The following is a 25,771-nucleotide window of genomic DNA, read 5'->3' as shown; positions in this document are numbered from 1 at the left end:
AAAATAAATAAAACCTATTTAAAAAAAAAAAAAAAACAAAAAACAAAAAAAAAACAGATGAAACCTTGAGAAGTGTCAGCTTTTTCTGGAGAACTTTATAAAATCAACGTGAGGCGCACTCTCCCCTCGCCCTGTGTGGTTGGCAAGTGTCCAGAAACGTGCCTATAGCTCAGGAATCATCACAAACCAAACTGACAGAAAGGCTGAAATTCAATATTGAGCAAATACAGTATGTGTGTGCTCACACATGTGCCTGTGCCCTACACATATGGGAGTGGTGGGGGCAGGGTGGTAGATGAAAGTTGTCTGGAAGCTTTAACCCTTGGCACTATAAATAGAACAGTTCCTCACTTGGGTGGCTCAAATACACTTTTTTGAAAAGGAGTTTATCCTGCCATTTGGTCAGAATTAAGGTATGACGCAGTGTCCTGTACCCAAGACTGGCCCACATTCATACCCACTTTCCTTTTTATTTGAGCCAAGTTTAATTAAAAGCACTGCTTGACAAGTCCATTAAATAACTGAAACACTTCCCTTTAAAACCTTACTCTGAATGAAGGTATTATACACAAAACAATGCCTTTTTAAAACGGGTGGTAAGGCCAAGGGGAATGAATATGCAAAGCACTGTATGAAGGGGGGTAAATCCTGGCACAGCCAGAGCCAACAACCCAGGAAGGTAAGATGAAACAGGCTATGTGGAGCAGCGGGGACTGTGGCAAACAGACCTGGGAGAATTAGGACCCGGTGTTGCCAGGTTTTCTAGTTTTTAAAAAGTCACCAGAAAGCTAGACTTCTGTGAGATGTCCCTAGACTTCTGTGAGATGTCCCTAGACTCCTGTGAGATGTCCCTAGACTTCTGTGAGATGTCCCTAGACTTCTGTGAGATGTCCCTAGACTTCTGTGAGATGTCCCTAGACTTCTGTGAGATGTCCCTAGACTTCTGTGAGATGTCCCTAGACTTCTGTGAGATGTCCCTAGACTTCTGTGAGATGTCCCTAGACTTCTGTGAGATGTCCCTAGACTTCTGTGAGATGTCCCTAGACTTCTGTGAGATGTCCCTAGACTTCTGTGAGATGTCCCTAGACTTCTGTGAGATGTCCCTAGACTTCTGTGAGATGTCCCTAGACTTCTGTGAGATGTCCCTAGACTTCTGTGAGATGTCCCTAGACTTCTGTGAGATGTCCCTAGACTTCTGTGAGATGTCCCTAGACTTCTGTGAGATGTCCCGAATTGTACAATGTTGACAAGTAACAGAAAAGGTGTTGGTTTTTAGTGAGTGGGCCAAACAATATTTAGGTACAGTTCATAGTCCTTGGATGGTGCAAAGTGATACTTCCTTACTGTATGCAAAAGAATGGAATGGCCCATATTTTGAGTTAGTTTTAGCTTGCTTCCAAAACGTGTTTACTCTATTCGTGAAACTGTTTGGATCTAGGTTAAATTTCTGCACTTTTGGAATGGATCCTGTGTTGTCTGGATTTGTGGCTTATTCTCTGTTTTACTTGGTTAATCCACGAGCAGAAACTGGATAGCCTTTTGAAGGGAGGGGAAATGCTATATTTTTCTATTTTAAGAGTTTGTGGTCTCCCTCCTCCCTCCCTCCTCCTTCCTCCTCCTTCCCTCTCTGTTTTTTCCAGAGATGTGGGGTTTGGAGGGTTGCATGTTTCATGAAGAGTATGTTTCTTGTCATTTTGATTCCTTCAACAATCATTGAGTACCTCAGATGGATTTTTGTACACATGAGAAGGTTCTGGAAGAACCAGAATTAGGGTGCCTAGGCTCTGAGTTGAAATGGGTCCTGTTAATGCTAGGTGTGTGACTTCAGCAAGCCACACTCCACCCTGTGCCTCATGCTTGTAACTACTCCTACTCCATAGGGTAATTCTTAGAGGAGTGACAGGCACAGTAAGTATTGAAAAGGTCCTAGATATGGCTATTATAGGTATCACTACTAATTTTTTTTAATTTAAAAAAATTTATTATTTTTATTTTATTACATGTATGTGTGTACTGCCTGCATATAGGTAAGTGCACCCATATCATGCAATACCCACGAAGGACAGAAGAGACTCTCGGATCTCCTGGAACTGGAGTTACGGACAGCTGTTAGTTGCCATATGGGTGCTAGGATTTGAAACCAGATCTTCTGCAAGAACAGTCAGTGTTCTTAGCAAACTCTGAGCCATCTCTCCAGCCCCTAATGTTTCTTTTGTTAAAATATTTTTTTAAAGGGCTGGAGAGATGGCTCAGCGATTAAAAGCACTGACTGCTCTTGCAGAGGACCTGGGTTCAATTCTCAGCACCCACATGGTGGCTAACAATTGTCCCTAACTCCAGTTCCAGGGAATCTGATGCCCTCTTCTGCCCTCTGAGGGCACTGCATGACATGGGTACACATACACATGCAGGAAATACACTCATACACATAAAATAAATAAATAAATAAATAAAATATTTTCTTTTAATTTATTTTCAATTATGTGCATATGTGGGTCAGGAAGGCCAGGGAACACTAGCTACTGACAAACCAGCAGAACCTAATGTTCCAGTGAGGTCCTGAGGGCTGAGCCATATGTTGAAGATGGCACTCTTGCTAGAGCACCAATGGGAATCTAGGCAGAGAACATGGTGCTTTACCTGGTGTGTCTGGTGGGAGCCGACACAGCCTACCCACTGCTGGGCAGATTCTGCTGATCCTTGCTGGCTACCTGCCTTCCTTCACTGCCAGTCCATGTGATTCCAACCAGGGAACAGCCTCTCCAAGGACCCCCTACAAAATCTTTTGGGCCATTCCCAGGCAACCTAATATCCACCATGGGTAAGTCTGTTAGACAAGTGGTCAGCTAAGAGGCAAATCAACATGTGCTAGAACCATCACATCTTAGGACCAGTGAAGTCTGAGAGCAAGGCCCATCTACAACACTGTTCTCTCTGCTGAGTTCACTTTTTTGTTTTTCCTATTTATAAATTAAGTTTCTAGTCTCAGATATTTGAGGAAGTACCAGACAAAATACGGCCTCAGCTGGGAACCCAAGCCATAAAAATAACCTTGAAATAGAATCACGGGCTGGAGTGGGATCCTACTGCACTAGGAAAAGCCCCCAAACTGTGTAGGGATGCTGCTGGTTCTTGGGATTGACAATCCAACTGGGCAGGAGAACTTGAAGAAAGGAGCACACACAGGCTCTGGAGGAGCCAAAAAACTTGAAATTCCAGCAAACTGTGTGACTTGACAAGGAATTTAAACTCTCTAAACTGGTTGTTCAACTCCACCTAGGATAAACAATAGCTCCCAATACACAGGAGATTCAATGAGAGACAGTACAGAAAGGATTTAGAGCACAGAATGGCACCAGATAGACCCTCAGGAATGTCATCTGCTTTTACTGTTGCTGTTATTCATTAAGAGGATCCTAATTTCCAGTCAACTTGAGGGACTTTCCAAGGTGCATGGATTTACCGATGGAAGTTGCCTGATGTTCCCAGCTGCCCCTCATCATGCAGTGACTGCAAGGGGTGAACATTCTCCAAACTGCCAGCACCTCCTTAGCCTCAGAGTCAACCAGAGGTCCCTGAATCATGCTGCCTTCCACCAACAGAGGTCTTTACCAAGCAGTGATCTCTGAAGCAGAGAGATCACCATACTACCACTTATTATCACTAAGCTGGACATCACAGCTAGTGAATGAATACATGTGTGCCCCTTATTAGCTGAACTACTTGGTGCCCTGAGTGTTAAGTCCCAACCTGGGTGAGGATCCCCCAGGACATGACCCACCAGGCTATCAAACCCAGATTTCCATCACAAATTATCTCCAGAGACCTGAGGTCCATATTAGATGGGTCAACACTCCACATATCATCTACCTGGTAGATTCATTTTGATTCAAAGGATACATGCTGACTCTTGGTTTAACAAATTAAATATCCCACTTGGATTCCAAGGAGTCTTTTAGTTAAATTATACCTGTTGTAGTCTGAATATAAAATATCCCCTCTAAACTCTGTGTGTTTGAACACGTGGTCCCCAGCTGGTGGAAGGTTATGGAACCTTTTGGAGGTGGAGCCTTACTGGAGGAAGTGCACCTCCGGGGTGGACTTTGGGGTTTACAGCCTGCCCCTTTTGCTGTTCCCTCTCTGCGTCCTGAGTGATGCAATGTGATGTACCAGCCTCCTGCTTCGGCAGCCAAGCCTCCTCTGCCTGCTGTCATGCCTTTCCTGTCATTTTGGGCTCTATCCCCCTGGAACTGTAAGTCAAAAATCAACCCTTTCTCCTTTCAGTTGTTTTTCTCAGGATATTTTATCATAGCAAAAAACCAGAAACTCATTAATATGCAAGCAATAAACATAATATATGTCACACTCAAGTTCATCTAGAAAGATATCTAATTTATAGCATTTTCCGAGTCAATAAAAATCCACTTGGGGGCTAGAGAGTTAGCTTGGTGGTTAAGAGCACTGGCTGCTCTTGCGAAGGACCCAGGTTCAATTCCCAGTACTCATGTGGCGCCTAAACAACTATCTATTAACTCCAGTTTCGGGGGAATCTGACACTCTCTGACCTCCGAGAGCATTCCATGACACAGATGCACTTATATACATGCAGGCAATACACTCATACACATAATAAAAATAATAATGAAATATTTAAACATAAAAACCGAAGAACTCCAATTGGGGACTGGAGAGATGGCTCGGTAGTTAAGAATGCTTGCTCCTCTTCCAAAGGACCCCAGGACCCACATAAGACAGCGCACATTGCCTGTAAGTCCAGTTCTAAGGATTTAATACCCTCTTCCAGCCTCCACAGGCACATGTAGACATGTATACATACTCACAGATACATAACTAAAAACTTTTAAAAAGCTTTTCCAAAAAAAAAAAAAATCAGACAGATAAGCACAGAAAGAATTTGCTGCTAATCCACTTTAAGTCAGGTTTCAATTTAGTTTCTCTCCTGCCTGAAGATTCGATGAGAGTAGTTGAGGGTGTGTGAACTTATGAGATGCGTCTTCCCATTTATTTTCTGCAAATACGAGTCTGACTCTGCTGCCTACAGTGCCAGCTGCCTACAGAGGGATTCACTACTGTGGCTGGTAATAAAAACAACATGCCTGGTGAAAATGAAGCAGAAGGAAAAGTCACACACTCATCAAAACTGAGAGACGTGGAAAAGAAAGATGTGGGGCTTGCCAGCAAAGGTTCACTGGCCACATTCAAAGTGGCTACCTCTTGCATGATCAGCATTGGTAACTTGAGCATTTGGAAATTAACTACAACAATTAAATGGCCCAAAGAGATCCCATAAATATATTGGAGCTTGCCGATGCTGGCCCTTGCTCTTTTATCCATCTCAGAAATACACGTATCAGGTGTCTGGTGCTTTGTGCCCAAATTTATCCTCAAGATGCAGACAAAATAACTTTACATCCCAACCATTCATGAATACCACAAAAATATCACAAAGAAAATTAAGATAACCACAGATCTAGATGTATATTAAATAACAGTAAGTATAATGGAGATGTATTGAGACTTGCCGCTGAACAGAATTCCAATGTATGCCTATCACGCAGTTGCCTTCATCACAAAAACAAGTACCTAGTCTGTGTAGTTGCTTTGTCTGAGTTGAAAACTTCTATTCCCTATTCCACTGGTTGCTGGCAAAAAACAAAAGGGGGGGGGAATTCTCCTTAGGCTTGCCTCACATGATCTGCCTGCTCTCTGCAGAGAAGCAAAACGGTCCACATAACCTCTTCCTTCACCTGTGCAAAACTGCATGAACCCCTGAGGAATCTAGAATGTACAGTTGGCCCCATGGGTCCACATTGGGGTTCTTTCACTTCAAGGCTGTGTGACAGTCTCTGATTTCCTATGTAAAATGGAGATGACAGACATACTGACTGCATAGGATGCCTGGGCAGTTTACAAGAATTCACATATAACCAACTCAGCAAAGCCCCAGTCCATATGTAAGTGATCAAGAAGTTTTATATAAGTTAAAAAAAAAAAACTGAATTAACCAAGTGAGGTGATACATGTCTGTAATCCCAGCTCTTGGGATTCTGTGGCAGAATGGTGAGGTCAGGCCAATTTACTTACAATTATGGACTCCATCTCACAAAAACAAACCACGAGCCAGCAAAATACCTTGGCAAGTAAAGGTGCTTGCTGCCAAGTTTAACAACCTGAGTTTGATCCCCAGGACCCACATGACAGGAAAGAACTAACTCCTGCAAGCTATCCTCTGACCTCCACATGTGCACGTGACACACATGCACTATAGTACCCATGTGCCCTCCCTCCCCACAACATAAATAAAATGTAATTAAAAGGCAACTAGTCAGGTGTGGCAGCACATGCTACCAGCACTCAGGAGGCTGAGACAGGAGGATTGCCATGAGCCTGAGGACAGCCTAGGCTACATAATTGAAACCCTGTCGAGAAAAACTAAAAGAAGAACTTAAAGAAAATGTAGTCACTGAGGCTGCATAGCACAAGTCATGCAGAACTCACCAAAACTGCATGGACAAGTCACAGAACTTGGCCATAAATCAACAAAAAGAGAAATGGTAATTTAAGATAAAAAAATTGTTTGGGGGGCTGTGGAGATGGCTCAGTGAATAAAGCAGCCAGAGATTGGATCCCCACATCACTGTCGACAGGTGTACGGGCCACCCGCCACACAGCAGGGGGGCCCAGAGGTTGGATCCCCACATCACTGTTGACAGGTGTACCGGCCACCCGCCACATAAGCAGGGGATCCAGAGGTTGGAGCCCCACATCACTGTCGACAGGTGTACCGGCCACCCGCCACACAAGCAGGGGGGCCCAGAGGTTGGATCCACACATCACTGTCAGCAGCTGTGCTGGCCACCTGAAATTGCAGTACTTAGGAAATAGACAGAGGATACCAGGGAAGCCCCGGCACTTAGGAAGTAGAGGCAGGATGATCAGGAGTTCAAGACCATTCTCAGCTACACAGCAAGTTTGAAGCCAGCCTGGTTTACTTGAGATCTTTGAGAGAAAGAGAAAGAGGGAGCAGGGGACATGCTCTGGCCTACATAAGAGAACCTAAGTGGATGCTGTTTTTAGAAACTAATATACAGTTAAGAACCAAATCTGCCTGAGGGCAGAAGGAAATTGCTACAGCTGAAAAATCTGTATCACCGTGAGAAACAGCAGAGACTTTGAATGGTTCTCTGGGTCTGAAGAAAACTAAAGCCAGAATTTACAGTCTGCACCTGAACTTCATAACCTTGAAGCTGAACTTGGCACCTACTTTTAAGACAACCCCTAACATGTAAATCTTTTGAAAACAATTCCTAGGGCAGTCAAAACAGCATTCTGCTGACGGCATCCTAACAAGGCAAGTACGTGTGAAACAGTGGGAGGCGCTGTCCAACTTTTATCTTAGAAAAGTACAGGCGGCACAAGACACTGCCTACAAAGACTGCTTCTTTACAGCAAGCACCAAGTTCACTAGATTTAAGCAAAAGGAACTGTTGATATGGCCTTGATACGAGGCTTCATTTCCCACAACAGCAGCTGTGACTACCTCAGTCAGGAACTATGATGTACTCATATATATATACATAAGCATCTAGATGTGATATACACAGTCATCCCTCTAGCCACAGATTCTGCCTGGAGGTTCAACTCAGTGCAAAAGTCAAGAGTTCATAAACAAAATAATTTTATGATTATTTACATAACAGGAATATGCTTGCAAGTTATAGTCAAATATGATGCCATTTTATATAAGGGACTTGAGCACCAGGGATCCTGATGTTCAACCTAGGACCCCTACAACCAATCCTCACACATACCAAGGGACACTGTGCATGTATTAAACTCATTACACAGACAGAGAGAGTTAGGAACAGCCGTCATCTCCTTTCTGTGTGGTATCAGCTCACCTGCCTGCCACTGAAACACATTCACACACACACTTTGTGGGACAAACAAGAGGAAGTGGAGGTTTTTCTGTCAAACAGGACTGACCCAGAGAGAAAATTAGTATGTGGGGAAATACTTTGCCTTGACTTTGACATACAACCTTGGTGGTAAGAGCAGAATACAGGGTGTCTCCCTGCGACTCAAGGCCAATCTCAATAGAGTGTAATTACAGGGAGGAAGAAGCAGAGTGAGGGGTCTTGATGGACACCGCATGGCAAGCTGGCTCAAAAACAAGTAGGAAGAGTCAAGGCAGGTCAGAGTCCCAGGACTGGAAAAGATGGAAACAGCCCATCTCTGTAGGATCGTGTGGCCCTCTCATGGGAGACAGAGAAAGTTAAGGAGAATACTCCTTTGTGTGTTGTGCCTCAAAGTTTTTTTTTTGTTTTGTCTTCTGCCCCAAACACAGCTCTCTGTTCATAGTATGAGGGCAGAGAAGTAAGAAGTGGAGGTGAGAAAAAGCCCTGTTCAGTAAGAAGTAACTTGGAACCCATTCCCCTAGTTTCTGCACTGGGCTCCTGTAGCAGCCATTCCTCCTAAACAGGCAAGACCCAGGTCCAAAGCAATGCAAAGAACCCCCGAGGACCTTTTCTGTACCTCCCGTCACACAGCATCTCATTCACAAGCTCTGAGTAGGCTCATAGTGGAGCAAATATTTGTGTACCTAGATGCCATTGCTTCCTGCAGAGTGGCAGGCCCAGTGGAAACTGCCTTACTTTACCAGAATAACCCCTCACTACCACCGCACTAAGCCTGACCCAAAGAGGGATCAGACGTCCTTGAAGTCCTGGCTTAAAGAATTCCCTTAGGCCTCAATCACGCTGAGATAATGATTAAGGACAGGAAAGTCTTGCTGCATTTCATTCAAGGTCCCAAAACATTTTGTATACCTCAAACTAAAGGTATAGTTTGCTCACCTGGCTACTTCATGTGGGACTAGCATGTAGTGGGGCTATGTATGACACTGATGGTTTAAATGAGCCCATTCTGAACATCCTGGACACAAAAACTCCTGATTTCTATACTGTATAGTGATGACCAAGAATAGAAACAGTCAAATCTACTTCAAACTATTGAAAATCTTGGACCAGGAGTTGACTCTGTGGGTAAAAGTACTTACTACACATATCTGATGCTAGGTCCCATCCCCAGAACTCACATAATCCCCTAGTTTGTTTCTTCATTGCTGTGACAAAACACTGACAATTACCAGCTTGGGGAGGAAAGGGTTTATTTATCTTACATCTCCCGGGTATTACTGTATTAATCACTTTTCCGCTGCTGTGACAGAAACACTGACCAAAGCAATTTATAGAAGGAAGAGTTTATTTGAGCTTACGGTTCTAGGGGAATTACAGTCAGTCATGACAGGGAGGCATGGTGCCTGGAGGTGGCTGGAGCAGGAGCAGCAGAAGCTAAGCTCTGACATCATCATGCAGGCACAGGAAGCAAGAGACTGGAGATCCTGCAAGGCTGAAGAACTCTCTAAGCCCGCTCCCAGTGACGTGCTTCCTCCAGGATAGCCACACCTTCTAAAACCTCCCAAACAGCGCCATCCTCTGGAGACAAAATGTCCAAATACTTGGAGCCTATGGGGGACATTTTCATTCAAACCACCACAATGTAGCAAAGGAGAACCAACCCAAAAGTTACCCTCTGACCTCCACATGCATACCATGGCACTAGCTGGGCTCATTCGTGCACCCCTGGAATCTCAGCACTTGGGAGATGGATGCAGAAAGATCAGAAGTCTAAGGTCATTCTCAGCTACAGAGTAAGACAGTGAGCTTAAAGCCAGCCTAGGCTACATGAGATCCTTTCTCAAAAAAAAAAAAAAAATTGTAAAACTGGATGCGAGGTTATATGCTGTACTGTACACTGAGTTCATTTATGTAAGACTCTCAAGTAACAAAATTTTAGAGAAGAATAATAGATAAGCCGTCCCAGGGGTTGGAGTAGTCAACAGAGTTTGGAGGGTAGGAAGAAGCATGATACGGGGCAGCATGAGGGACTGCCACGTTGGGGAAGGACTGTACATGCCGCAACACCGTTAGAACTGCTCATAGAAGTACATGCACACAGGAATAAGTATGTATGTTTTGAGGTTTTTGAGTAAAATCCCAAGCCTACAGAAATGCCAGTGTTGTTACTGAACTATTATTCTGATACTGAACTACTCTTATATAAGATGTCCTCTCCAGGAACACTGAGTGACAGGCAAAGAGGAAGGACCTCCTGTACTTTTAGACAGTTTTTTAAAATGTTTAGTAGTGCTGGAGACTAAAGCCACCTTGCACAGTCAAGGAAGCATTCTACCACTGAGTTACATTCTTGGCTATTTGGACAGTTTCTAAGCGCACATACAAGGAGAGGGCAGGAGATGTAACTTTAGCATGCTCCAAGGCTTTGTGAGACAATATGATCCTCCTTTTTCAGAAAGAGCAACTGTCAGTTTACTTACTCAGCATAATCAATATTTCTCTAACACTTGAGGAAGACGATACAAATAATAGAGCACTTGGGGTTAAAGGGACCCTTGTATGAGACAGTAGAAACCTGAGGGCAGATGGCCCAGCTGACTGGGAATGTTCTACTTGACAAATGGTACCCAATGGCTGTACATGCTGACACCTGAGGGCGTGAATCTAGATGCACATAGACTAAAACTACAGCATAGGTGTGGTCCTCCTCGCCCAAAGTGGTGAAAAGCAGCCAGGAAAGAGCAGAGGTGCTGAGGCTGACCCTGTACTACCGAGTTCAATCTGCAGCAGAAGACAGCCCACCGCCCACAGTGCTCAACACGGAACCATTCCCCTCACACCATATCTAGAGACATTTGGTTGTCACAGTCAGAAGGTTTGGGATACTACTGTCACCTAATGATTAAGAGAAGTCAAAAGGAGGCTCAAAACCTTACAATACACGGGACAGTCCCCCACAACAAAAACTGATTTGGCCTAAAATGTCAAGGGTACCAGGGTTGTAAAGAGTTACTAAGTGGGTACACTTGAATACACTCAGAAATCTGAGTCTGGAAACTAGCAGAGGGAGTTTCCTGGCTCTTAGCTCTGGGCTGTAGCAGTAAATCCTTTAACCAAGACAGCAGTTGATACGTTCAATTCAGGGGTCTGCTTTGATATCTGGGAATAGTCAGCTACCCCCACAGGTGGGTTCTAAGAGCCTCTGCTCTTTTCTGCAATAGCTAGATGGCCACACTCAATGTGAGGACTGGTTTCTTCAACCTTCACCCTCCTAGGTCCCAGGAAGCAAACCTGCAGTATAGTGTTAGAGGTGGGGCAAGTCTTCACTGAGCACTCAACACTGCTAGTCCAAAGTCCATGGAAAGACTTCCTGAGTTAACAAATAATGAGCGTGAACACACCCAGGTCTCCCAACACACACACACACACACACACACACACACAGAGTACTACTATATTATCACTCAAGTCTCCAATTTAGAAGAGCACCACATAGCAACTTTTGTCCATGGTCAGCTCCCAAGGACAGTACAACACAAAGAAAATGAAAAGAAGGTCAGACAAGTAATTCTTCAAACAAATGTCCAACGGTTACCAGAAAACACATAGCCAAGTTCCCTGTGTGTGCTCTGACCTTAAATAGACATTAGTAACCATGCCCAGATAGGGGAAGGGCACGTCAATCAACAGTCTTGCTTGTAATTAACCAAGAAAAACTGAAGACTTGAAAGTGGAAACATAAATCTAGGATTCCGCTCTAATGTCCTCCACCAAACAGCACTTTTCACTCATCTTAATGAGAAGCTACAAAAGCCCCCAGCTCATACATCCACTGGCTCAGCTATGCCTCCTACAAGCCGCACTGACACTTCTTATTAAGCTTAACTCTGTTAAAGAATCCAAGTAAAAACTTTGATCCCACACCTCCATGCCTGCAAATTTTCATCTGCAAGACATAATCAGTAGAGATAAGAGTTATGCAATTTGGGAGTCTTTTAGATAGACCCACTGAAGGGGTACCCCAATTGCCTCACTCTGTGTCCCTGTTCAGCATGGAAGAAGCCAGAGTGCTCTGTGTCCTGATTCCCTATTGGCAATTTGGGTAACCCCTTCAGAGGATGGTGTGATAAGAATAGGAGGTAGGAACTGGCTAGGCAGTTAGGGTAAAAAGACCCTAAAGAAAAGTAGCCAGTTCCTTGGCTAAAACTCACATTGTCCTTGGGCCTATTAGCAACCTACTCCATTCCAAAGGCCAAAAATCTCGAAAATATTTGGGAGCTTTTCTCTAATCCTTAAAAGATTTTAGGGTTACCTCTTCAGAGGGGGAATGTTAGAGTAGCCAAAAGCCCCATAAAAAAATAAATAAATCAAAGAAGAAGAAAAAAAAAGACATAATCAGACAAGTGTGCAATGAGCTAGGTACAAAGAAGTTCATGAGCTGTTACAAAAGCAAACAACTAGCTACCACCTAAGATGGTCATGAATTGATGGCATAGCCCTCAAAATAACCCAAGATGGTGCTATGCTTAGACCTCAGCACCTAGAAACTTCTCCGTATACTGAAGACCTGTGAGGCAAACATATATCACAAAGACAAAAAAAAAACCCAAAAAAGTAATTAAGTTTGTCAAATCCTAGTCTTTGCTAGAAAGTATTAACTTAAATCTGCATGAGTAGCCATTATGTAGTTATGTGGTAATTCTGATAGTAATAATATTGTCAAAACCTCCCAACAGAATTTGGCCATTTCATTTTAAGCCACATTTTTAAATAATTTGAGACAAAATTTACCTCTCTGAAAAAGAAACGTGATTTTTTTTTTGAGACAGGGTCTCACTATGGAGCCCCAGCCAGCCTACAACTCATGATGATATAGACCAAGCTGACCTCAAAATCACAAAGATCCACCTACCTCTGTCTTCCAAGGGCTGGGATCAAAGGCATTCACCACCACCACCACTCTAGACCTAAGGCAGTATTTTTTTTAATATCTTTAAAAATCAAAACAAGGGGCTGGAGAGATGGCTTAGTGGATAAGAGCACTGACTGCTCTTGCAGAGGACCCGGGTTTGAGTCCCAGCACCCACATGGTGGCTATAAATTGTCCTTCACTCTAGTTCCAGGGTAATCTGATGCCCTCTTCTGATCTCCGCGGCATTGCACGACACTGGTGCACTCACATACATGCAGGCAATAACACTCATAGACATAAAATAAAAATAATAAAATATTTTATAAAAAATCAAAACAAGCAGAGGCTGGAGGGCTGGCTCAGGTTGCTCTTGCAGAGGACCCATGTTTGGTTTCCAGAAACCACATGGTGGCTAATAACCATCTGTAACTCTAGTTCTAGGGGATAAAAAGCCCTCTTGTGGCCTCTGCAGGCACTGCACACACAGGTACAGCAACATATATGCAGGCAAAACATTCATACACATAAAATAAAATAATAATTAAAAAAAATCAGAACAAAGAAATAAAAACATTAGCATGGGCTGGCAAGATGGCTCAGCAGGAGAAGGCAGTTGCCACCAAGTTTGACAGCCTGAGTTCAATCCTCAGGACCCACATGCTGGAAGGAAAGAACCAACTTCTGCAAATTGTCCTCTGAGTTCCACACATGCACTGTAACATGCTTGTTCCCACACACATACACCACATGTGCACACACACACACATACATACACACACACACATAAAAATAAAATGTAACAATTTTTTTCAAATTTGCATTGCTAGGAAGGAAAAGATTCCTAGAGGTAAAATCTCCAAAAACATTTTTTTGGGCAATATGTATTTTCTGGGGAATATGTATTAAGTCATAGTCTTACACAAAAACAAACTTTTGGGCTAATAATTAACTTCTGTCTTTAGTTGTCTCTAAAGCACTGAAAGGTACAGAGAACAATTTGAAAAACACTTGCTTTGGGCTGAGAGCACAGCTCAGTGGTAAAGCACTTGCCTACTAAGCAACAGGCCATGGGTTCTATTGGGAAGTGGGGAGTAGGGAGTTGAGGACAGGAAAGGGCTTGATGTGGTGAAAACTGCAGGGAATGGTAGCACACACATTTAATCCCAGCAGCAGGTGGATCAGTGAGATCAAGGACAGCCTGGTCCACATTGCAAATTCCAGGCCACCTGGGATTACAGGGAGCCAATTCTCAATTCACACCCCTTCCAATGAGCACTTTGATATGCTAATTCAGGCACACTCGCATTCATTCTCAATCTTGGGTAGAGGGCAAAGTGGGGACCTGAGGGATCAAGGTCAAGTCACAAGAACACAGGGCTCAGTAAACTTGTTTATATTATAAACAACACCCTTTTGGTGCAAGGCTGCAAGTCATTCCTACAGAGACCAGCTCAAAAAAGAACACAGACTAAAGCACGCTGCACAGCTCCCAAGTTAGGCCCAGTCCACTCCATAGACAGTGGACTCTTACAGCAGGACTCCAACACCTTTCCTGTAACTGTCAGGGTCGGGTGATAGGATGTCATGTGCATGAGTAGGCAGTATTAAAGCAGAGCACTCAGAGAAACGATCTGAGCTGATCATTCTGTAGACACGCTGAGCTACCAAGGAAAAGACAACCACTATGGACAAAGGGTAGAAAAGTGAGTCAGGCGTGATGGCACAAACCTCATTCACAGCACTGTGGAGGCAGAGGCAGGTGGATCTTTGAGAGTTGGAGGCCAGCATGGTCTACATAGTGTGTTTCAGGCCAGCAAGAGCTACAGAAGGAGAAAAGGACACCATCAGAACAACTCAAAGATTACTCCAGCAACTGACAGTCAGAAACAGGGAAATAAATGAGTCCTGCCTTTTCTTTTAATCAAATATTCCTGAGAAGTCTCACTATCTAAGTGCCTTACTACAATAGATCTACCTCTCCCGAGGCAAGGCTGACACCTATAGAAACCACCTTTTACAAAGAAGCAGGTATACTCATCTTTCTTATGTAAAAAGCAAAGGAAAAAAAAAAACACAAAAAAATTGGTATAGCTGGCTGTGGTGGCCCATGTCTTTAGTCCCAGCACATAGGAGGCAGAGGCAGAAGGACCTCTGTGAGATGGAGGCCAGCTTGGTTTACATAACAAGTTCTTGGCCAGTTGGGGCTACAGGGAGACCCTGTCTCAAAAAGTCAAAACAAACAAACAAAAAAACATTGGCATGCCAGGCATGATGGCACACACCTTTAATCCCAGCACCAGGAGGCAGAGGCAGGAGGATCTTGAGTCTGGTCTACATAGCAAGTTCCAGGCCAGCTGGGGCTACAGGGAGAACCTGTCTCAAAAAGTCAAAAAGACAAAAAAAAAAACAACAAAAAAAAAACAAAAAACACCCAAAAAGTCTTACTCATAGGGTTAAGCAAATTCAATGAGTGCTAATCAAGTGCTTAGCAACATGCCTGCTACACAGTAAATATTGAACAAATATTATACATATTCATTATTGTCTTCAAAGAACTGTAAAATGCCTCATAATTGAGCAAAAAGGTTAGAAATATCTTTCTTCATCTCCCTGTTATTAAAAAAAAAAAAAAAAAAAACAAAAAAACAAGGGACTGGAGAGATGGTTCAGTGGTTAATAGCACTGGCCGCTCTTGCAGAGGGCCCAGGATCTATTCCCTGCACCCACATGGTGGCTAACAACCATCCATAACTACAGTTGCAGGGAGCACCCACTTCTCACCTCTGTGGGCATTTACATACATGGGTACACTTACATACACACAGACATTACTCTCACACACATAAAAATAATATATATATTTTTAAAAACTACCCTTTGGGGAAAAATAGTTGCTATTAAAGGATCAACTCCCACCCTTAAAGATGGTCCTGTGTGCACAAGGTAACCACACTTATTTATATGAAAGATATCTAACTTCCCATGGCTCAGTTTACTCATTTGAAAATGGGGATAAGGTCAGGTAAAGTATATAAAAGTGTGCAGTTAACAAATTCCTCTGAAGATCAAGAGACAAGAGCAGGGGCCCCTCTGTGAACTTGACCTGCAGGGGACAGTTGAAAAGGATCAGGTAGGCAAGACACCTGGCCCATCTGCACACAGGATGGCAATTGGGAAGGTAAGAGGAGAACTGGGTAGCATCCGTGTGGTAGAAAGAGGAAAGGGAGCTTCGAGATCAGAAGGCCTGAGAGCCTGCTGAAGAACTGCACCTGATTGTGGAAGGGCAGGAAGGACAGGCTCAAGATGGAATTCTGGGAATGCAAAAGCATCCAGGTTGAAAGAGAAGGAAATCAAATCAACGCAATCTTCCAGGAAACAATCCAATAGGAGGCACATCTCTCAGGCCAAGCCCTCCCTGCACTTATGGGTACTTGGACTTCACTTACCATCAGGAGCCACCCTTCTTCCCCTCCCCCATTCCCCACTCCTCCTCCTCCTCTTCCTCTACATAGGATCTCATCCCAGGCTGGCCTCAAACTTTTCTATGTAGGACAACCTTGAACTTCTGCTCTTTCTGCCCTGATCTCCTCAGTGCTAAGATTACATACAGGCATATGCCACTATTCCCTGTTTAAGTTGTGCTGAGGATCTAACTCAGGGTTTCCTGAGTGTTACGCAAGCATGGTACCATGCTGAGCTACATCCCCAGCCTCTTTTTTGACTTCTAAGTGTAGCTCTAAAGACCAACCTTTTAGTATCAATCACCTACTATGTACCACCTGCTTTGTAAATCTCCCCCCCTTGAATTTGCCTAATAACCAAACAAGACAGTCACTAGTACAGCTATTTACTAATTAGACAGACAAAACCCTGGAAGGCCTGCTAATGGCTGGGATCCCACAAGTGGTGGGATCCCACAGGTGGTTCCTCCCCACAGACGGTGTAGGATGGATGAATGCTAAGAATGGAGGGCTTCCACTCACAGAGGCCTTCTTGCAGGGCAAAGGAGACAGTGTCAAACCTCACAGACTTTACTGGAGGCTTGTTCTTGAAAATTTCTGCAAATTAATGAGAGGAAAATATGTATCAATCATCCTAAAGTCAAAATTCTGAAACCTATTAAATAAGGCACCCCAACTCTACCAGTTACAAGAGCAGATGATGAGTGTGTTCAAGGTTCATGCACTCAAAGGTGACCCCACTTCAAGCAGATGAAACTGGAAAAGCAAACACTGCTGTCCCTCCAATCACTCTGGTTAAACAAGGAAAGCCTGGCCCATGCCAGTTTCTGCCTGACTTGTGAGAGGTGAGACAGCCAGAAGAGCAGGCCTTGTGATGTGGGGGAGCAGGCCTTCTCGGCCCCCCTAAGCCAGGGAGCTCAGTGACCCCAGCAGGAACAACTGTCTGCTTACAGCTGTTCCCAGGGCTTTGCTGTCCCTCTCACAGCATGGGGGAGGGAGAAAGGGAAGATGGGGGGGATGGGACAGAGACAGAGACAGGATTTCACAATAGAAATTATTTTGGACTATGCAGAAAAGTCCAAAAACTAACTCCATGTGAGACAAGGCAAAGGGGACCAGCTAATGTATATGATGTTATAGCCATCAACAGGGCTACAATTCAGGACTTGGGACCAGGTCCTCCGCTTCTCCTTTACACATTAGGAGTTGATGTGGTATGGAGTAGTTGCCAAACATAGACCAATGTGCCAAATGCTTTTCTAAGAAGAAATGTCACTAGATCTCTTGATCTCTCCCTCCCACCACCTCTCCCCACATACAACAGGAAAAAAAGAGGAGGAAAAAATAGACTTAGGAGGCCTAGTACTAGTTTGAAATGCTGTTTGAATAACTCCAGGTAACAACTAAAACCAGGGCACCTTCCCAAGTTAAGCAGGAAATTTTTCTGTGTGGTGTTGAGGATCAAACCCAGGACCTTGTGTATGCTAAGTGGGTTCTCTACCACTGAGCTCTATCTCGAGCCCCCCTCTGAACATATTTGGGGCTGAATTTCTTCCACTCCAGACTGAACCAGACTGTAGGACTATCTGGAATATTTTCCATTAACAAGTTATTCCTTGAAACATTAATATCTGCTTTCTATATTTGTATGTGTTGCAGCTTTTACATATTTATTCTAAAATCAATGTCTCACTAATTATCTTCAAAAGAGCTTGTCCTTGCACAGCCATTATGTCACACCTAAACCTAAAATTAAAAAGTTGAGGCCAGCGTATTTGGAAATGGTTGGACTCCCCCCAGCCCCCTCTATTCCAGGCACAGCCCAGGGCTCTGAGGACATGAGCACAGAGGCCACTTCAAAACATCAACAACTTAGCACAGTCATCTTGCCACTTTACTAGCTGAACCTTTTCTGTTTACTTTTATTATTATATAATTAATTCTGGTAACAAGCACACCTAAACTTAGTTTCTGCCTGAAGTCAACTTTTTAACAACCTCCCTAGAAATGGAGAAAAAAAAACAAGCTTCCCTACGCATGTGCACACACAATTAACTCAAGAGCAGCCATAAAAATTTAATGAAGGCCATGAAGAAACTGAAACTTGACTGGGGAGTTTGGCGCGCTCAATTTCACCAATCCTGGAGTGCATTTTGAAGGGAGCAGCGTCAGCTGATTGGCACAAACCTCACAAGCTTCCCTGTCCAGTGGCCCGCGGCAAGATGCCTGATCCCTGTTAAACCAGGCAAGTGTGGGCAAGAAGGTCGCAGAACCGAGGCAGCTCAGCTGGGAGTGGTTCATTCAGTAATGTCTGCATACATTTTGGGGTGTCACAAGTTGAAAGGAAGGTTACAAGCACCAAGTGAGCAAAGGCCAGGGATGTGTCTATCTGACAGTGCACAGAGCAGCTCCTACAACAAAGTGTCTAGCCCACCATTCAGTAGTACCCCGTGAGAGAAGACCCATCTAGCTCCAAGCACCTGTGATTCACCTGTGGTTCCCATTTCCCTGTTATCTGGCTTACACATGGAACATCGCACTGTGTTTCCTTCTCAATTGTTAGCATGAGCCTCAAATTGTTGTCTAACAAGCAACAAGTCATTCTCCCTAAATCATAGTGGGAAAAGCTGGAAAGAACAGGCCGGTACTTAGTGATAAGAAAGCCCTGTAAGCCAGCTGTCCTAGGAAACTATCATTTCTGTGCTTTCTGTTTCTATTCTGACGGGACAAAGAAACATTTTCTCAACTGGACAATTTAACAAAGGGGTATTCTAAGACATTAAAGAGAAAGAGTCTGTTAGGAGTGTGCCTCCAATCAAAACACCACTGTTTTGGCCTTTTCTGCCCGCCTGCTGCTATCTATTCAAAGTGTAGGGTGGAACGCTGAAAGCCAACTAGAAATTAATATCATAACACAAACACACCACCATATTAAAAGAATAATCTTAAAGTTGGGCGTGGTAGCGCACGCCTTTAATCCCAGCACTCGGGAGGCAGAGGCAGGCGGATCTCTGTGAGTTCAAGGCCAGCCTGGTCTACATAGTGACTCCAGGACAGCTGGGGCTACAGAGAGACCCTGTCTAAAGAGAAATATTGAAGAATACTCAGGCTGAAATGAAGAAAGAAAGAAAGAAAGAAAGAAAGAAAGAAAGAAAGAAAGAAAGAAAGAAAATAAATCATCATCTTAAATACATTTTTTAAAAATCCCAGAAACATTGGCCATTCGTGACCAAGGGAAAAAGACTGTGGATTGTCTAACATGCTCTTCAGCCTTGGTCAAGTGACTTATCTTTGATTAAGACGCTTCATCTAGAAAATTAAGAGAATGAAAAGGAAACCGGTAAAAATAAGTTCAGTGTTATATCAATCACAGGAATAAAATCCTGGATCCAGCTCTCGCTACAAGGTAAAAAGAAGTTCTTGGAGCACTTAAAAGTCCAATGGCTCAGCAAGGTCAGGACTTGGGAACAGCAGCGGCATGCTATCTTGAAGTTCCCTCCACTTACTCTAGGGGGCAGACGTCCATCCAAGGGGAGACCTTGGACTCCTCAGGTCCAAGGGAGAGAGGGATTAGGGAGGCCTGTCATCCCCAACAACTATATACAAATTTTATGTTTTCACCAGATTTTCTAAAGGACCACCAAGTTAAGAACTATTTGCCCTAGAGACAGAACCTGTTTTCTTACAGATGAAAGCAATTAAAAACCCAGCTCAGGGGTCATTTACTGTTGGGGGAACTACAACCCTCAAAAAGTCCTGGTGCCTCTCTACAGGCATGAATATAAAAGCCCATGGATTAGGAATGTTAAGAGGGGGAGGGTGTCACTATACATACATATATGTACATATATGTATATATATATATATATATATATATGTGTCTGTGTGTGTGTCTTTCTAAGTCAAAGTATGTATTGATAATAACTTCCCAAGCTACCTTTCACGGTGAATGAGACACAATCACTTTGAAACTTTCAATTTACCATTACACAAGAAAAATCACTTGGACCATTCCGAGTAGATGTCTGAGAATACAGTTAAGTGTGCATCAGAAGTTGAAATACTATATCCAATTAAGTCCGATAAAGCAAGTCAGCTAACACTGAGGCAAACTCTCACCAATCTCATTTGCTGGAAGATTCCAAGACTCCCGGATTCACAAAACATCCCCTGGCTTTCAACAAAAATCACATCAGTCTCCCTCAAGTCAACTGAGTTTACTCTGAGCCACTTCAAACCTCAAAACTTAAACAGAATTTATTAAATAAACACAACCAAGAAAGGAAAGGGAGCCAAGAAACCAGAGCAGCTCTGGATCCCAGGGGGAACAAGGGGGGTTTTCAAGTCACGTTTCAAGTCATTGTGGTGTCCCGCCCTCAAAGACCCTAAAAAGAGGGCACCAATTTCATCTTCTGAAATAACCACTGTTTGCCGTAAACGAATTTTTAAACAATGGACAATCTGCCAAGGACTGGCATTAAAGTCGGGTCGCGTGCTCCGGATTGATCCCAGACCCGGATGCGGCAGGCACCCCGGGCCCGGCAGGGCTGGCTGGACCCTGCGGTCCCTCCCCACACCTCATCAGCCCCCTCCTCTGGAAGCCACTGCACCCCTGCACAGGAAGCCCGCACTTTCGGGGAAGGAAGTGGCCAAGCAGACCTTTCTAGGAGGAAGGCGCGTCGGGACTGAGCGTCTCCAGCTTCCTGCTCCGGGCGCCCCGGGACTCACCTGGCGCGGGGTGTCAGACAGCCACCCACGCCCCGGAGACGCACCTCCGCCGCCCGGGGACCGCGGGAGCGCGGGACGGAGCCCAACCTGCCCGACTTACTCATCCGAGTCCGGGTTTCGGGAGCCTCCCACCAAGTTCGCCCCGGGGACCTCCGACCCGGCGCTGGGGTCCCCGCACTCACCTCGGGGAAGAAGCTGTCCATTGTTCCTGCGCTCCCGCAGCCCGCCCGGCAGCTCCAGCTCGCGGAAGTCAGCGCGGGTCAGGGGAAACCATGCGTGTCACGGCGCCACTGCGGGCGGTTGCAGCCCGCCGGCCGGCCGCGCCACCATCGCACCTTTGTCCGCCCGAGTCTCAACTCTCGCGTCCGGACCTCAGCCTTTGTCTCTTCTTCCTCCAAGTTGCTCACTTCTGGGCAAGGCGCTCGCGGGCGGACGACAGCTGGTGGCACATTCTTCCCGGCTGGGGGAGGGCGGCGCACCCGCCTCCTCTGTACTGCGCTAGGGCCGGGAAACAGCCGGCCACCAGCGCGCCCCAGTCCGTCTCCCCGCGGGCGCCGCGACGGTGAATAGTCCGGCCCAGGCGCAGCCGGCTCCAGCCCGCTCCCAGGCTGGCCCACCGGCGTGCACAGCCCGCCCCGCGGAACGCCCCGCCCCCGCGGCGGGACCACGCCCCCAGGAGCATGGCTCCGCCCACTCTGCGCCCGGCCCGGACCCTCCACCGGCCCGAGCAGCGCTCCCGCGCTCAGCTACACCCAGACCACGCCCACGGTAGCCCCGCCCACAGCCGGGACCGGTGTCCCGCAGGCCGTGCCCCTCCCGGTAATATCCAGATCACGCCCACCGGGTGCCCGGCTCCGCCCCTGAGGCCCCGCCCCCAGCCTGCCGCGGTGCCCCGCCCCCAGCTACCACCCAGACCCGCCCTGCCTACTTTTGGGCTCCCGGCCCCCGAGCTTCTCCGGTGGGAAGTTGAGGGACCTAGGCACCTGGCGTCTTCTCGCCGACCTGCCTAGGTGCATAGGTGACTTGACTTTCCTCGGATGATAGAGCAGCCTAGGTAGTCGCCGCGGATGGGGGAGGGCCTTTGATGCTAGCGGACCCCCGGAACCCGCTCCAAGCAGGTCTCATTGATGCGGCCTCGCCGAGGAGCGATCCCGGGAAAGGATAAACGGTGAGCGGAGCCGCGCGTGATGAAAGTGGAAAACGGACGAATCAGAAAGTCTGCACGCTGCCTTGCCGTGTCGTTTTGTCTGCTCCAAGTCGGGTTAAAAGAAGTTTTCGTAATAGCAGCGGGGAAGTGTCCTATAACATCTTAAAAATGTAACCCTTTGCCTAGACCCAAAGGAAACAGCAGATTGAAGGGACAAGGATGAATGGTCTCATCCACCTGGAGTGGAGTCCGGTTCTCACTGGGGCAGCTCTCCAAGTTTTACCAGGTGGCCAGGAATCACTTGGGCATTTTGTAGCACAGACTGCGATTCCTGAGAGTCTGCTTTCCTACAGGCTTCTAGGAGGTCCTAGAAGGGTGAGTCTTGGTCCAGTGCAGAAAGAGCTCCAACAAGCAGTAGAGTTTACTTCTGTAGCCGCTTAACGAGGCACAAGGAGACGCCATCCATGCTCGGTGGATGGACCCTTTGAACCAATTCACTGTCAGACTCACTGATGAGTCACACCTGGCCCAGCAGTGTGCAGTTAACTGGCAGGCTGAAAACAACAGTGAATGGTTCTTCACAAATGGTTTAAGTTCCCTGTAGGAGACTTGCCAACTGCTGTTCAACCTTTAAAGGGGTAGAGAAAGCTACCTTCCAAGACAATCCCTGTAAAAGCCACTGCCACTGTGCCCCAAGCTGCACCCCACCTGGTTAGGCACTACTAGGTTTATTCTGGAGACCGGGGCATTGATCTCATATTGTGATTTATTCTTGGTGCCATCAGGAAAATAGAAGCCCTTGGTGGGAGCATATTGAACTCTAAAATTTGTATCACTAACCTGTCTCTGAAAATGAATGAATGAAATATCTTACAATTCTTGTTTGGATGTGTAATTCTTTGTAACTCCAAATAGTTCTTCATCATTAATATTCTTACTTTTATCCCGCTACTCTTTGGGAAGACTCAAGGTAAAGACGAATTAATCACGTGTTATGTGATTTTCTTTCACAAGTTTGCACACTTGAGACTACACCATTAAAGGCTGTGTCCAAGGCTGAAGGAAAGTTAACACAGAGCCAGGACAAATATCAACAATCCCATCACCAACCAAACTGCTTAGTCAAATGAGTCCTGCTGCCAGCTGTGTTCGATAGCACAACAGAGCAATAACAGCCATTATGGTGTTAACCTGCACACATTTCTGCCAGAGAAATTACTAGGCAGCTGTTTGGAGTGCGTGGGTGTGGCTGGGTTCCCAGCTTCAACCCTATTCCAGACCAGTTGGACAACCTTGGCCTTGGCCTTTCAGAAAGAAGTCAGTCTCTAATCCAATACCGGACTGCCAACTGTAACAGATGTGCCACGCTAATGCAACTGCTGACAACAGAGTATCCTAGGCATGAGGATGAGGGGCTGGATGGGCCCTCTATACTTTTCCTGTATTTCTGTAAATCTAGAACCGTTTTTGAAAAATAAAGTGTGTTCATTTTCATTTGTTTTGAGACAGGATCTCAAGTATACCAGGCTAGCCTTGAATTCTCTGTGTGGTTGAAAATGACCTTGAATTTCTGGTCCTCCTGCCCCCACCTCCCAAGTGGTGGGATTACAGGCCTGTGCTACCATGCTCAGCTTTTGCGTTGCTGGGGATCATAGCGTATACTAGACAAGCACTCAACCCACTGAGCTACAGCCCAGCCTTGCTTGTTTCTTCACTGAGAGTCTTCTTCCTGTGTAGCTCAGGCCTGCTTCAGCCTCCCAAGCACTGGAATTACAAAACAAGCCAGCACATTAGACTTGTTACATTTTTTAAGTTACTATCCTGTAAATTTTGTTTACTATTGTACTTTAAAATGACAATAAATCCATTACATATTAAAATAGCATATTTCATGAAAAACAACTACATGTTCCAAAATAATTAGTGAAAATAATGGCATCGTTTACATAATAACTTTATAGAAAATATTGAGTTCTTAGATTTGCTTCTGCATTTATTCTTACACAACATGCTGCTTTGGTTGAACTATATGATGATAATCTGGTCACATAAGGAAGAGTATTTTAATATTTCATATAATTATGAATATTCTTTATACTATACCAAAACAAGTATTTTGAAGTGTTTGTGATGTGGAACCTGCAGCCATATGAACACACATTTTGTAGTCTTACAAAAAAATATCATTACTAGTTTGTTAATTAAGAAGATAGGGATAGGCAGCTGAAGAAATGGCTTATGGTTAAGAGTGGTGGTTGCTCTTGCAGAAGACCAGGGTTCGAATACCAGAACCCATATGGCAGCTAACAGTCGTCGGTCTGTAACTCCAATTCCAGTGGATTATGGACCCTCTTCTGTACTCCGCCAGCAACGCATGACACGGGTGTACCTACATACATGCAGGCAATACACACATACACATAAAGCAAAAATAAATAATTTTTGAAAAAGAAAATAGGGTTAATAATTATCCCCACTTAACTCACACAGAGAATTTTGAGTCAGATACCATATAGGAAGTTGAATTTAGGGAATCATTTCATCTCTTTAAAAAACAGTTTTCCATCAGTTTAACCAATTGTGGTCCCTCGATCACTATCAAAATCCTCTGGAGGCAATGTTTCTCTCTCTCTCTCTCTCTCTCTCTCTCTCTCTCTCTCTCTCACACACACACACACACACACACACACACACACACACACAGCCGGATTCTGAGTCTCTGGGGCAGTTTGGGCACCTTGGAATCTGCATTTTAATAGGTACCAGGTAGCCCATTCAAAGCTTGAGAAAACTCGCTTTAGGTTGACTCAGATTTTCTGTCTTCAAATACTTTCTCAAAAAGGTGGGAAGACAAACTGTAGCAGTGAGACTATTTGTAAAGCAAACAGCAAAGTGCGAGTTACTCTAAACATTCTAGTACGGTATGCAGCCCCCAGATTCTTCTTCAGGAGGAATCAGTTGCTTAAAAGGACTATATTAAATTCACATTTTTGACAAGACAGGACAGAGAAAAGAAGGCATTTTAAAATCAATAGATTTCTAAGAATACTCTTGCTGCTTTTGTTTTGTTTGGATTTTGGGTTGCTAAGTACTTCCTCTTGGGGCTATGCTACCCACTTTAGAAAACTGAAGGGTCAAACCCTGCCCTCAGACAAGTCACAGGCACAAGAAAGTTAAGTCAGAGCCAGGACACTGCTCTAAGAAAAGGTTTGTTCTCTATTTTCAAAGATATTATACCAGGTTAATAAGGTACTACATTTTCAAAATGAAACACCCCAAAAGTAAAAGTTAAGGTTTCTTATTTCATGGTATAAATTAGTCTGCAATTGAAAAAAAGATGATTTTACTATCATTAGGACCATTTCCCTCACTTTAAGCTTGAGCCAAATCTACATATGAATTAAGTAACCTAATCTTGCTCTGTTTGTTCTCCACCAATGTTTGTTTTCAGTTGAGATGTGTTGTAATTTCCTTTATAAATTCAAATTGAGTTCTCTGTTATTAATGCTATTGCCTCTGACTCTATCTTGATGTGTGCCCAGGTGGAGTTTTCCCATTATCTTTATTTTTCTTAAATACTCAG

General features: G+C 44.8%; 1 protein-coding gene across 1 annotated transcript in view; it reads right to left on the bottom strand.

Moving 5' to 3' along the window:
* Myo10 (myosin X) overlaps nt 1-21,627 on the bottom strand; it is a 237,900-nt gene extending 216,273 nt beyond the window's left edge. Inside the window, exon 1 of the mRNA XM_008821765.3 lies at nt 21,224-21,627. Within this exon, the coding sequence (XP_008819987.1) occupies nt 21,224-21,244 (21 nt within the window). The 5' untranslated portion in view covers nt 21,245-21,627. The remainder of the gene's footprint in view (nt 1-21,223) is intronic.
* Between the last annotated feature and the right edge of the window lie 4,144 nt (nt 21,628-25,771).

This window comes from Nannospalax galili, unplaced genomic scaffold (assembly GCF_000622305.1).
Source record: "Nannospalax galili isolate Female #2095 unplaced genomic scaffold, S.galili_v1.0 scaffold207, whole genome shotgun sequence".
NCBI classification, from domain to species: Eukaryota; Metazoa; Chordata; class Mammalia; order Rodentia; family Spalacidae; genus Nannospalax; species Nannospalax galili.
The sequence above is the reverse complement of the archived record's forward strand: the minus strand, read 5'-3'. Positions and strand labels throughout refer to the sequence as shown.